Genomic DNA, 14,417 nt, shown 5'->3' on the forward strand with positions numbered 1-14,417 from the left:
CTATTGAAAATGTGACAGTGAAACAGCGCCCCCCCCCCCCCCCCCCCAGTGGCAGGATTGTAGATGGATAACTCCTGCTACTTAGAGGAAACAGTGGTGCACAGGCAGGGGTGTGCTGGTAAATTTTTAACAGGCTCTTTCTCCGGACAGACGTAGCCAGCTTTGCAGTTGGAAGGGCTAGGGGTGGCCGGGATGGGGGGGAGCAACACTTGCCTCTCTCTCCTCCCTCCCTTTGTGCGGGCACGTTAGGCATACCTTTGCTGGCAGCCAATAAATGGACTGCCACCACTCCCAATGTCTTGCTCTGAGCAGCATGCTGGAACTTCTCTCACGTGCTCGAGAAGTCCCAGCCTGCTGCCCAGAGCTGGAAACAAAGAGTGGGGAGCAGCAGTAGTCTATTTACTTGGCTGGCAGGGCTCAGCATCCCCACCAGCAAAGTAAAAGAGAATTCAGCAGGGGGCCCAAGCCCACATTTTGGGAGCCAGTTATTAAAGTAGCCATGGAGGGCCCTACTTTAACAACCGGCTCCCAAAATTCTTAAAAACTTAACAACCGGCTCTTGCGAGCCTGTGAGAGGCTGCTCCAGCACACCACTGTCACAGGACTAGGAAAATGCTATTAGACTTTTTTTTATTTTATTTTAAGAAGGACATTCTTGCAACTGGCAGGCACCCCTAAGAGCAGTGAAGATGATTTTATTTATTTATTTGTGACATTTATATCCCACATTATCCCAAACAAGTTTGAGTTCACTGTGGCTTACAATTAACAGTATAGGATATATAACAAAGAATAACGCATAAGAAAGTAATTTGTTTTAAGAATCCAATTTTAAAATACAGTATCACAAACATACTGGGATAGCTACGGATATTTAACATTTAGAAAATCTATTATGAATGAGAAATTGCACATGAAGCAAAGAGAAGGTTAATGGTAAATAGAGTAATAACCAATTCAAGTAATAATTAGTTGTTTGAGCTATGATTGTTCTTTGTGAGGGTTTGTTTGAAAAGGAACGATTTGAGAATTTTGCGGAATCTAGTATATTCCTGTTTATTTCTTATTTTGGGTGGTGAGAAATATACTTGACAGTGTATTTATATATTTATTAATTAGGATTTATTTACTGCCTTTTTGAAGGAATTCAATCAAGGCAGTGTACAGTATATGATTAATTCATGCAGTGTGAATGACGTCATTGTGACCTCACAACAGATTGAAACTAGTACGTATGAGTTTATTTACGACTTGCTAGTATGGGCAAATTGAGTACTGGAAAGACTTCTCCATAACAGTGTTAATGCAAACAGTGAATTTTGCTGCTGGCCTCGTGGACTTTTCAGTTCCTCACACTTATTTCCGATCTGAGGAAGAAGGGCAACCTTCGAAAGCTAATCAAGAAATGTATTAAGTTATGTCCAATAAAAAAGGTATCATCTTATTTTCTTTTCCATGTTTTATTTTGTTTGATTTCTATAGATTCTACATGGAATGTTGCTATTCTACTAGCAACATTCCATGTAGAAGTCGGCCCTTGTAGATCACCAATGTGGCCGCGCAGGCTTCTGCTTCTGTGAGTCTGACGTCCTGCACGTACGTGCAGGACGTCATACTCACAGAAACAGAAGCCTGCGCAGCCTTCTACATGGAATGTTGCTAGTGGAATAGCAACATTCCATGTAGAATCTCCAATAGTATCTATTTTACTGTCATAGTAATGCTTGAATGTTTTCACTTATATACACTGTCAGCTACCACATTTGCTTATTTCCGATCTGAGGAAGAAGGGCAACCTTTGAAAGCTAATTAAGAAATGTATTAAGTTATGTCCAATAAAAAAGGTATCATCTTATTTTCTTTTCCATGTTTTATTTTGTTTGATTTCTATAGATTCTACATGGAATGTTGCTATTCCACTAGCGAAACCACTCAAAATCTCCTAAATATAAGAATCTTTGGTAAATTCAACTTGTCATAACACCAAACCAAAGACAAAGAACTAATGATAAACACCCCCTATACCTATGGGAATTCTTCTATATTGTCTATTGGATCTAGAAGATCTCTATACTTTTAAAGTAACATAAGCCCAAACATCTGAAGATTCAATAACATGAATATGTTCTAGAATATGTTTGGGAGTCCTCAGAAGACACCACTTCCGGCACATTCAATAAAGATTTTTAGCCTAGTGGCATAGCGTCTCCTCATCGGACAATCCCTTAGGTAACTATTTATAGTGCTATTGCAAACACATATACTACAAAAGGTGCTCAAAGCTATATGTGCTCGATGCTACAAGTGCTCTAAATCAAAAATTGTTTAAAAGGACTTATCTTAAGTTCCTCTCTGTGTATTATACTGTTGGAGTCCTCTTTGACTTTCCCTAGATAACGCCCGACACCGCGGGTTTCAACATTTTCGTCAGGGACTCGGGTTAACACTTGCCCATCTCCCCTTCACAACAGTCTGTACTTCCGGACATCAATAATTCTCCCAGAATTATGTTACTTTAAAAGTATAGAGATCTTCTAGATCCAATAGACAATATAGAAGAATTCCCATAGGTATAGGGGGTGTTTATCATTAGTTCTTTGTCTTTGGTTTGGTGTTATGGCTATTCCACTAGCAACATTCCATGTAGAAGTCGGCCCTTGTAGATCACCAATGTGGCCGCGCAGGCTTCTACATGGAATGTTGCTAGTGGAATAGCAACATTCCATGTAGAATCTCCAATAGTATCTATTTTATTTTTGTTACATTTGTACCCCGCGCTTTCCCACTCATGGCAGGCTCAATGCGGCTTACATGGGGCAATGGAGGGTTAAGTGACTTGCCCAGAGTCACAAGGAGCTGCCTGTGCCTGAAGTGGGAATCAAACTCAGTTCCTCAGTTCCCCAGGACCAAAGTCCACCACCCTAACCACTAGGCCACTCCTCCACTGTTGCTACTATTTGAGATTCTACATGGAATGTTGCTATTCCACTAGCAACATTCCATGTAGAAGTCGGCCCTTGCAGATCACCAATGTGGCCGCGCAGGCTTCTACATGGAATGTTGCTAGTGGAATAGCAACATTCCATGTAGAATCTCAAATAGTAGCAACATTCCATGTAGAATCTCCAATTGTATCTATTTTACTGTCATAGTAATGCTTGAATGTTTTCACTTATATACACTGTCAGCTAGCACATTTGCTTATTTCCGATCTGAGGAAGAAGGGCAACCTTTGAAAGCTAATTAAGAAATGTATTAAGTTATGTCCAATAAAAAAGGTATCATCTTATTTTCTTTTCCATGTTTTATTTTGTTTGATTTCTATTGATAAACTTACAGAGGAACAAATTCATGCAGTAGGAGTTAGACATAGGCATCAGATCCGTTGCCTGAAATATTCTCTTACACAGAGATAATGAAACAATTCTGCCAGTGGGAGTCATTGGTTGTTCATTAAAAATATTGTAAACGGGCCCGCTGCTCCAGTAGGAGGGAGGAAGCGGCCTCCCATGAATAGCCAGGACTTCACAAAACTGCCACCAGGAAATACTTCAAAAACCTTCCTTTATTTTCCAGATTCATAAACAAAACTTCACTCCATAGTAGAGACTTGCTTCTCAGGCAGGGCTGTTCTGCCTCGCTTAGTACATCAACCAATTACACAAAGACTTTGCCCGCTTCCCTGAGGGGAATGCAATAGTCCTTTGGGAAATCCCTGCTTTTTTGGTCCCAGTCAGTAGCAAACAAATAGTACTTGTCCCACAAGCAGGATTTCCCCTCAAGACAAACACTTAATCACCCAGCAGCCTTTACTTTCAGGAGGTTCAATACTTTTGGGACTTCCTCTATTTCAGCCTGCTTCAGTTCTTTAGGGACCTGTCTTGCCCAAGGATTTTCAGCCTGTACTGCTCCTCTCCTCCTGAACTGAACCCCTCTTCCCACCAGGCAGCCCTCCTTCATAAACAAGCCTTCCAACTTCAGAGGTTCTCAAAAATAATCAGGTTTCAAAACAGGTTAGTAATTCCCCTACCCACCATTCATGGTTTCCCCAAAGCAAACAGGTCTCCCACAAGAAAAACAGGCTTTAAACCAAAATAAATTACAAAACCATGTAGGTTTCCAAACCTTCAGGGGCTGCCCTCAAGCTCCCATTCCGTTCTGCTTTCTTCCCCTGCTCAGGCTGATTAATTCCCTCTTCCATCCAATACTCCTCCTGCTTCTCAGCCCACCCCTCCCTATTACAGGTGGGTAGCATGATACTGATTGCGGGTCCAGGGGAACTGGCTCCTTCATTTACTCTCCCTCTTGTGGTCAGAGACGGTATATGGCCAGCTTGCCTATCCCTGGGATCTCACTGCTAGGACTGGAAATGCATTCTGGGATATGTAGTTCATGGTTTTGCTGCATCACTCTATACATCGGGGATGTAGCCTTGTCACAATATATATATATTTTCACTTTTAGATGGTATAGACCCAATTTTCAAAAAAAATACAAGCTCCTAAATTTAGGCTCTTAAATTTGTGTCCTATTTTCAGTTGAAAAATTCAGCTTAAAAGCTGTGCATATAAACTTAGGGGTCCTTTTACTAAGCTGCCGTAAAAAAAAAGGCCTGCGGTAGTGTAGGCGTGGGTTTTGGGCGTGCGCAGAATTATTTTTCAGTGTGCCTGTAAAAAAGCCCTCTTTTTTTTTTTTCCTGAAAATGGATGTGCGGTAAAATTAAAATTGCCGCACGTCCATTTTGGGTCTTTGACCTTATTGCCAGCCATAGACCTAGCGGTAAAGAATCTGTGCGGTAATGACTGTATATTATGGGTACAATTATGAATTATGAAATATGAACTATGGTTAAGCTAAGGCTTAATAGAACATATAGGCTGATAGGCCTAAGTACTTGAGTGTCCCTTAGTTGACCTCTTTACTGAATCAGAGCTTATGGTCTGCTAGCACCTAAGTAAACACTATAAACTTAGTTGTCCACCCTAGAGCGGAGTCAAAATGGGCAGAGGCCATAAATCGTGAGGCCCACGAACTTATGATCTTATAAGACATTCCAATGGCAGAGCCGGTGGTGGGAGGCGGGGCTGGTGGTTGGAGTCGGGGATAGTGCTGAGCAGACTTATACAGTCTGTGCCAGAGCCGGTGGTGGGAGGCGGGACTGGTGGTTGGGAGGCAGGGATAGTGCTGGGCAGACTTATACGGTCTGTGCCAGAACCGGTGGTGGGAGGCGAGGCTGGTGGTTGGGAGGCGGGGATAGTGCTGGGCAGACTTATACGGTCTATGCCCTGAAGAGGACAGGTACAAATCAAAGTAGGGTGTACACAAAAAGTAGCACATATAAGTTTATCTTGTTGGGCAGACTGGATGGACGTGCAGGTCTTTTTCTGCCATCATCTACTATGTTACTATATGTTACTATGTTACTATGTATGTGCAAACGGGCCTGGGAAAGGTGCAATTATGGATGAACAGAAGAATATACTTGTAATGTACTTTCTCTTGGTAAGAATAAAGAATTGCTTCTCTCATGAGATGCGGCCTTCTTAGTATTTTATCTCCCTAAATTGTGGGTGGTTGGTAAGTACTAATTTGGGAGGTGATACAAGCAGCCTTATTTAATTAAAAACATGACCTATGTGTGTCAGATGCCACTTGGTGCGAGTCCGCTACGCGCGCCAGAAAAAAAAATATTTTTCAGATGTGCATAGTGGACGTGCGCCAAAAATGAAATTATCGCAAGAGTCATGTGGTAGTGAGGCAGTGAGTTCATTTTGGCGCTCGTTGGGCGAGTGTAGACACTTACGCGGCTTAGTAAAAGGGGCCCTTAGTTCCATCATCCATTTGCCTAGATTTATTACCCTAATTTATGAGCCTAGTGCTAGAAATGAGTGGTAAGCTCCTAACTTTTTTTTTTCCTGTGCCTTAAATCTGCTCCTGCTGTCACTCAGTTTTAACATTCCTATATTTAAGAGTTTGTGGCCCTAGTAAATCCGAAAAATCAGGCAAAAGGGAAGGGTTATGAAGAAGGGTCAAATGCAATTCTGAAAAGGTGAGTTGTTGGTGCCAGTTTGAAAGACGCAAAAGTGGGTCGATCCCTAATCTGACCTGGGAGCTCATTCCAGAGTTCGGAACCTAAATAGTTAAATGCAGAATCTTGAGGACTGGTGAGAGGGATAGAAGAGAGCAGTGGTAAGGAAAGAAGATTATTGTCAGCCGATCTAAGACAACGTAAAGGAGAGTAGGGAATAAGATACCTGTTCAGATAGAGAGGGACAGAAGGGGACCTAAATATATATACCAACAGTAGAATTATTGCACGAATTGCCTTGTTATTCAATTAAACTGTGCATGCATTTTATGGCAACTTATATAGAATTAGGGAGTTAGTACACACAAATAGCAGAAGTAATGCAGAATGTTGTAGTGAATCCTATGTTAGGCCAGTTTTCCTGTGTTACGCTTATGTTAATTTTATTTATTTATTTACATTTATATCCCACTTTTTTCCACAGGGATGCGGACTCAAAGTGGCTTACAATGTACTGATAAGGCAATAGCCAGACCAGTTGTTTTACAAATACAATTACATTAAATTCAGAAGAAATAGGGAAAGGGTAAGAGAGACAAAAAAAAAAAAAAAAAAGGACTAGGTACATTTTATTAGGAAGGACTGTGGGCACTATGTTGAAATTCTGAAGACAGCAGTCAGAGATAGGCAGGTCTTCGTTAGACTCCAGATGCGGTGACGGTTCAGAGTAGCTTGTACAACTGTCTGCAAGGCGATCCACGATGGGGAGCAGGTGAAATACCCATCCAGACCAGGTGAAAGAAGCAGGCCACGATTAGAACCGTTGAAGGCAGGAAAAGATGTGAAGCGGCCGGACTGGCCAAGCTGGAATAGCACGTTGCTTAACGCAGCTTATTAAAAGGGCTCCTTAGTGAATATAGCCTTTGAAAACGGCCCTCTCCCCACTCTTTAGTTGCTCAAAGCATAGATGTAACCCTATTTTCAGTTGCAAAACGCCAGAAGTTCATAGGCGCTATCTTTTCAAAACTATAAGGAGTGCTCAACTCGGTACGAATTACACCTTCTCCCTCCCACAGAGTGAAAGTGGTTTTTCAAATATCCAGGGTGCCCCCACAGATCTGGCACCGAATTCATGAGCAGATATGCCTGGGGTTTTAAGTCTAGATCTTACCTGTGCACATAACAGCTGCGAACACCCAGCATCGTCCAGAGTGAGCGGGCTGGCAGTTGGCCTTGATCCACCGTTGCAAGATGGGTGCACTCCCCTTCCATTTGCCTGGCAGTGTTCCACTGCCGTATTCATTGTTCCAGCTTCCACACAGGATACCCTTCTTATTATCGCTCAGCTGAGGTAAAGAAAAGAAGCTGGAGATAACCTCTGGTGGACCTTCTAGGGTAGGGGTGCTCAAATCCAGTCCTCGAGGTCCACAAGCCAACCTGGTTTTCAGGATTTCCACAATGAATATGTACGAGATCTGTTTTCACGCAATGGAAGTAGTGAATGCAAATAGCTCTCATATGTATTCATTGTGGAAATCCTGGAAATCAGGCTGGGCTGTGGACCTTGAGCATCGGACATTCTCAGTAGTTGCCCAGCCAGGACTAATGTTTTGGTGGGGCCCAAGGTCAACACGGGTGGACATTAGGCAGTGCAGATGCACACACCACCTCAAGTGCTTCCCCCCATTTGCCTATGTTGCTGCTGCTTACTTGGTGGTGGTGGGGGGAGGGGTATCTGACTCTAAAGTAGAGGGGCCACAGCCCACCAAGCCCTGCCTGTGGCTACATTATATTTACTTGTCTGCATACTTTACTCCAGCACTCGTAAATTTTCCTTTCTAAACTAAAGGCTGAACCAAAGAGTCTCCAAAGAGTAATCTTACTCTGTCGGGATGTTCTTTCGTATTAAAGCAATGCAGAAACAACCACATTTGTTGAACCAAAACACAAATGCACACCAAACCAAACCAAATTCTGGGAACTCACAGTGTTGGTATCTGCAATCTGCTTCATGTAGAATCATTCATCCATTCCCAGAAGCCTGCAACAGCTGTCATCATCTCTACTGTTTACTAACTCTACCAGATGTGGAGCATCATGCCATCCTGCCTACAGCATCACCAGCAATCAACGTAAGTATTATGCAACCTTCGGGGCATTAGATACTACCAGTAAAAAACTTCATATCCGTTTTCCAGAATTCTTTTACAAATTGAAGATTTACTAATCTTCTTTTGAATATTCTCCCACATCCCTTCTGGCAGCAAAGAGCTCAACTCCTCCTCTCAATCATTAATTTATTTATTTGTTACATTTGTACCCCGCGCTTTCCCACTCATAGCAGGTTCAATGCGGCTTGCATATTATATAAATGATCCTACAGGGCAATGGAGGGTTAAGTGACTTGCCCAGAGTGGGAATCAAACCCAGTTCCCCAGGACCAAAGTCCACCACGCTAACCACTAGGCCACTCCTCCACTCACCTTCATTCAGCAGGGAGTTGAGAGCAGACGCTAACCCCAATTGCTCAGCAGGAGTGATGGGTTGTCTTACAACTAATTTTGTCTTCCTTTCACCTAGAAAATATTTTAGCTGCAGCTATGCAAACCTATCCTGAGGCCTTACATGAAAGAGTTCTTGAAAATCCTTAATCCCTCCTCCACCCACACCCTCTTATCTTTCACTAAATGTCACCAGGTTGCAGTTAATCTCTCCTTTTCCCACTTCAGAAATGCAGTGATGGAATATTGCATTTTTACAGCTGTTTCCATACCAAGGCGTTGACCATGTGGCAAATGTGTACTGGGTCATTCCTTGCTTCCCAGCCCCTTTTAGGATCCTCTAGGCATTGTGAGCTCAGGTCCAGCAACTTGAGACAGATGTCAAGGATGACCTTATCGCACTGAAAGAAAAAAATGTTGTAGTCCAACATCAAGGGTGAACAGAATGAAGACATTCATAGAATCAGTCTCGTGCTTAGCAGTAGTTGTAATGCTATTTGCAGCATGCTCATGAGATTATCTCTTAATTTTTGTTAATAATTTATTGTTTGGCCCATCAACCATAGTAACATAGTAAGTGACGGCAGATAAAGACCTGAATGGTCCATCCAGTCTGCCCAACAGCCACATTCATTATCAATTCAAGACTTAAAAATCAACAATGAACATGGTATTATATACTTGATCATGGTCTTTCTTTGGCGTTTCTGGGACGTAGACCGTAGCAGTCTGTCCGGCTCTGTTCTTATGTTCCAACTACTGGAGTTGCCGTCAAAGCTCACTCCAGTCTATCTGAATATGTTTTGTCATTTGTGGGACACAGGCCATAAAGTCTGCCCAGTACTGCCCTCACGTTCCAAATTACTAGAATTTCCATTGAAGCTCTCTCTAACCCGTCCTACAACCGGATTGCTGTTTGCAGGACTCAGACCGTACAAACCAACCCAGTAATGGTCTTAGTCGATACAGCCAAGGTTACCATCTAGGCACCTAAGCCTCATCTATGACAATTCAGAGTTTGGAAAGTATATGGCTCAAACTTCTACTCCATAATCATCTGAGAGGCCTGCTGCACGGAAGGAAGCCTAGACCGCGCACTTTCCTCCAACAACGTATACATTTGATTCACATTTTCTTTTTAATTTCAATTTCAATGTAACTTTCAGTTATACAAAGAAATGATTTCAATTTTAGTTCAAGTGCAAGTAGGACACACTGTAGCAGAACAGGGCTCGGAGGCGGGGGTGGGGTGGGGGATTCTATTTATTTATTTATTTGTTTCATTTGTATCCCACATTTTCCCACCTATTTGTAGGCTCAATGTGGCTTACATAGTACCGGAGAGGCGATTGCAGACTCCGATGTGAACAAATACAATATGATACTGATGACACCCAGCTTTATCTCTCCACTCCCGACATCACAGTCGAAACCCAGGCCAAAGTTTCGGCCTGCCTCTCAGACATCGCTGCCTGGATGTCCAACCGGCATCTGAAACTGAACATGGCAAAGACCGAGCTCCTTGTCTTTCCACCCAAACCCTCTTCTCCTCTACCCCCACTTTCCGTCTCTGTTGACAACGCCCTCATCCTCCCCGTCTCTTCAGCCCGCAATCTCAGAGTCATCTTCGACTCCTCCCTCTCCTTCTCTGCCCATATCCCACAGACAGCTAAGACCTGTCGCTTCTTCCTCTATAATATTAGCAAAATTCGCCCATTCCTCTCTGAACAGACCACCCGAACCCTCATCCACTCGCTCGTTACCTCTCGTCTTGACTATTGCAACCTTCTTCTCGCTGGCCTCCCGCTTAGCCATCTATCCCCCCTTCAATCTGTCCAAAATTCCACCGCACGTCTTATCTACCGCGTGAACCGATACTCTCATATCACCCCTCTCCTCAAGTCGCTTCACTGGCTCCCGATCCGCTACCGTATACAGTTCAAGCTTCTCCTATTGACCTTCAAGTGCACTCAATCTGCAGCCCCCCTTTACCTCTCTACCCTCCTCTCCCCGTATGTTCCCACCCGCAACCTCCGCTCTCAGGACAAATCACTTCTATCTGTACCTTTCTCTACCACCGCTAACTCCAGACTCCGCCCCTTCTGCCTCGCATCACCTTATGCCTGGAACAGACTTCCCGAGCCCATACGCCATGCGCCCTCCCTGCCCATCTTCAAGTCCTTACTCAAAGCCCATCTCTTCTCCCTTGCTTTTGGCGCCTAACCACCGTCCCCATTCATGTTACCTACACTGACTACATAGTTTGTTACCTTTAGATTGTAAGCTCTCTTGAGCATGGACTGCCCTTCCCCATGCTAAACTTGTACAGCGCTGCGTAACCCTGGCAGCGCTATAGAAATACTAAGTAGTAGTAGTAGTAATATTGTGGTAAGATAAAAGTTCATGTGGCACAACCACATTAGGACATCGTCTAACGGAAGATTTGTGTTGTGTCCATTGCGTTCTTTAGTTTTGTTGTGTTGCAGAGATCAGGCGTTTAGTTTGGGTTTATGAGGTATGCCTTTTTAAACAGGGTGGTTTTAGTATTTTTTCCGGAAGTGAAGGTGGTCGTATGTCGTTTCCACAGCTTTTGGTAGCGCGTTCCACAGTTGTGTGGCTTACGTAGGAAAAGCTGGATGCGTAGGTAGATTTGTACTTAAGTCCGTTACAGCTTGGGTAGTGTAGATTTAGATATGATCGTGTTGATTCGGATGCGTTTCTGGTATAAAGAAGGCACCGCCGTTTGCACAACATGTTTCGGCAGCGACTGCCTGCATCAGGGGCACAGTTCATGTTATAAAAGGACAATTATCACACCTACAAATCGACAATAAACATAAAATCACATATATGTTAAATGATATAAATTAAAAGAGATATACTCATAAGTACATAAGTAATGCCATACTGGGAAAAGACCAAGGGTCCATCGAGCCTAGCATCCTGTCCACGACAGCGGCCAATCCAGGCCAAGGGCACCTGGCGAGCTTCCCAAACGTACAAACATTCTATACAATCAAGCCATTGTGACATCACTAATGAGGTTGGCTCTTATTGGTGGTGACCTCGGGGGGAGCGGCGGCGGCGACCTCAGGGGCGGGGCTGTGAGGGCTGCAGGGGCGGGGCTCGGGGGTGGCCTTGCCCTGGGCCCGGCCCAGTCTCTCGGCGGCCCTGCCCTGAGCCAGAGGAGTTCAGGGAGGCCCCGATACAGAGGCCCAGGGAAGAGGTTAAGGAGGCCCAACACATAGGTTTCCACCAGTGAGGCCCTGGAAGGAGAGAAGCTGCCCTGGAGTGAGGGTCTTCATGGCTTGTAAGTAAACTACCAGAAACTGATACAAAGGTAGGTTAGGCTACGTAAGGATAGTGTTGAGGTCTGGTTGGAGGCAAACCAATGGGGTAAAACCTGGCAAGGAAAGGTGTTTGTGTGTACATACTGGGGGTAAACCAGTCATTTACAAGGCCTGCACAGTGGACTCTGGAGTAAAAGAGCCTATACTTGTTATTCACTGTACCTGCGGGTAACAGGCTGCGGCAACGGTTCAATAAAAGAGTTTTGTTTCACTTCCCCTTGGTCTGGCTGTACGTTTATGAGGGCCTCCTGCCCAACTCGGTTCATGCACTATCACACCCACTCTGATAACTTCCCCACTACATGTGAAGGCAGTGGTGTAGCAAGGGCGGGAGGGTGGGGGCGGTCCGCCCCAGGTGCACGCCACTGGAGGGGTGCAGAGAGCAGCCGCACGCCTGTCGGCTCCGCTGTTTCCCTGCTCACTCTGCCCCGGAACAGGTTACTTCCTGTTCCGGGGCAGAGGGAGCAGGGAGCCAGCGGATCTGAGAGCTGCGCAGCTGCTCCCAGCAGCCAAGAATGCATCCGGGGGGGGGGGGGGGGGGGTTGATTATCTGGGGGGTGTCATTACGCCGGGGGGGGGGGGTGCTGCACCGGGGGGGGGGGGGGGGGGGAGGTGCACATCGGTGATCACCTCGGGTGGCAACTGACCTAGGATCGTCACTGTGTGAAGGTGAGTGGTTTGAAGGTGGGCGAAGAAGCATACCTGGGTTTTGATGTCAGGGGGAGCAGATCTTTTGTAAAATAGGTGCCAGTGCAAGGCTGCAGGCCCAATTCACATAGGTGCAATTTCATTAAAATCCATTCGGCTCCCCTTGCACCCCACCTAGCTACACCTCTGGTCTGCATATGGAGTGTGGGCACAGTGCAGAGTTACATGTATAACTTATAGAATGCTATAATTTATGTGTATATTTCAGCAACTTAGGCACAAGCATTTATACCAGCCCTATGGCACCTACATTCCTTTATACAGTAGGTACCACATAGGCACCCTCTATACACCTAAATATAGGATCGCCCTCTAGTGCATGGCTTTCTCTTTCCTTTCCCTGTAGTGTAGCAGGGATTCATTCTGGTTTACCTGCCCATAGTTCCAGGGATACGACTCAACACTGCTCTCGGTTCCCCAGTAAATGATTCCGTCTTCGTTGAGAACATATTCCTGTCGCTGCGCCTCATTATTCAAGAACACACTGTCTTCTGCCAGAGAGAAACACCATAATTCATGCTCTGTATGTGAACCCCTGACTTATTACATGAGCTTTCAAGACCTCACAGGCCTATTCTGCAGGTTGCAAAGGCTCATGTGTGTTAACATCTTTTGTCCTGGGCCTTCCAGCTAGAAAAATGATACCTTTTACAGCTTTTCTTGTCACAGATGAGATGCTATCCATTTAAAACCATTTGCAGACTGCTGTCTTGCCTTTGCTGAGTGCATCTCCATAAAAAGCTCTGAGGATACTTACAATTCCTCTAATTCCTAAAGGCATTGCTATATTATTTGTATGCATAGTATTCTGTGTACACAGATACACAGACGTGATTCCAACAGGGCTTTTTTTGGACTGTGTGTGTGTATACTCTACTAGTTCCTGACAGATACCTTTTGTAGGGTATGTGTGGCTAAGGTCCCTATAGAGGCATCTGTCATGGAGCCATGGGGGGGGGGGGGGGGAGTGGTTATGTGTGTCCTAATGAGCATGCATACCCTACTCAACGTATCATGGAGTGGCTCCAACAGCCACATTGGCTGTATGGAGGCTCAAGCCTTGGTCTCAGCTTGAGCAGCCAGAAGACTCAGGAGAAGCAAAGGTGTACTCACAAGGCAGTGGCCTGTATGGGCTGGAGGATGGAGCATGGCTGGAATGGCATGATAGACCCATGTGGACTGTCAGAGGTAGACAACCACAGGACGGAGCCTTTGGAACGGTGGTGCATTCAGACTGGGGAAACAAGCGCTGGGATCAAACAGGGAGGTGGAAGGACAAATCCTTCTGCTTTCACAAATGTTTGGTGTGTCTGCTAGTTAAGGTGATAATTTACCTGGGCACCAGGGATTGAAAATCAGGATGAAGTCTCCCAGCTTGTGGACTGAGTGTTGAAATTTTGTAGACTTCCTCAGCAGAAGGGTATAATGCCCAATGATAGCATTGGCTGGAGTGGTGACTGAGACGCTCCAAGAATGCAAATCCCTCTCTGAGATAGCTGCACTCCATGATTTCTTGTTTCCAAGACTTGAAATTGCAAATTCATGTTTTGTCCCATCTAGTTTGGATGGGTTAGGCCCTGCAATCAGAAATAGAAATAACTCAACTAGATGAATTATAGAAACAATCTGATTGTGAGGTGAGTGTAAGGAGAGATTGCCTGTCTCTGAGGACAGCACTTCAGTGAGGTAAGTGGATGGTGAGTGTGGTACTAACTTTACATATCTGTCATGGTGACTGTGTGGCATAGATTGCCTGATCTCTCCTCATTATGCATTTTAATCCATGCCTTAGTCATGTCCGAGTTGGATTATTGTATCAAGTACTTCCCT

At 44.8% G+C, this 14,417-nt stretch overlaps 1 protein-coding gene across 1 annotated transcript in view; it reads right to left on the reverse strand.

Annotated features, from left to right (window-relative positions):
* LOC115475592 (erythrocyte membrane protein band 4.2-like) overlaps positions 1-14,417 on the reverse strand; it is a 39,525-nt gene that overhangs the window by 19,114 nt on the left and 5,994 nt on the right. Inside the window, 4 exon segments of the mRNA XM_030211443.1 lie at positions 7,200-7,374; positions 8,802-8,930; positions 12,960-13,078; positions 13,922-14,164. Coding sequence (XP_030067303.1) covers positions 7,200-7,374; positions 8,802-8,930; positions 12,960-13,078; positions 13,922-14,164 — 666 coding nt within the window.

This window comes from Microcaecilia unicolor, chromosome 8 (genome assembly GCF_901765095.1).
Source record: "Microcaecilia unicolor chromosome 8, aMicUni1.1, whole genome shotgun sequence".
NCBI lineage: Eukaryota > Metazoa > Chordata > Amphibia > Gymnophiona > Siphonopidae > Microcaecilia > Microcaecilia unicolor.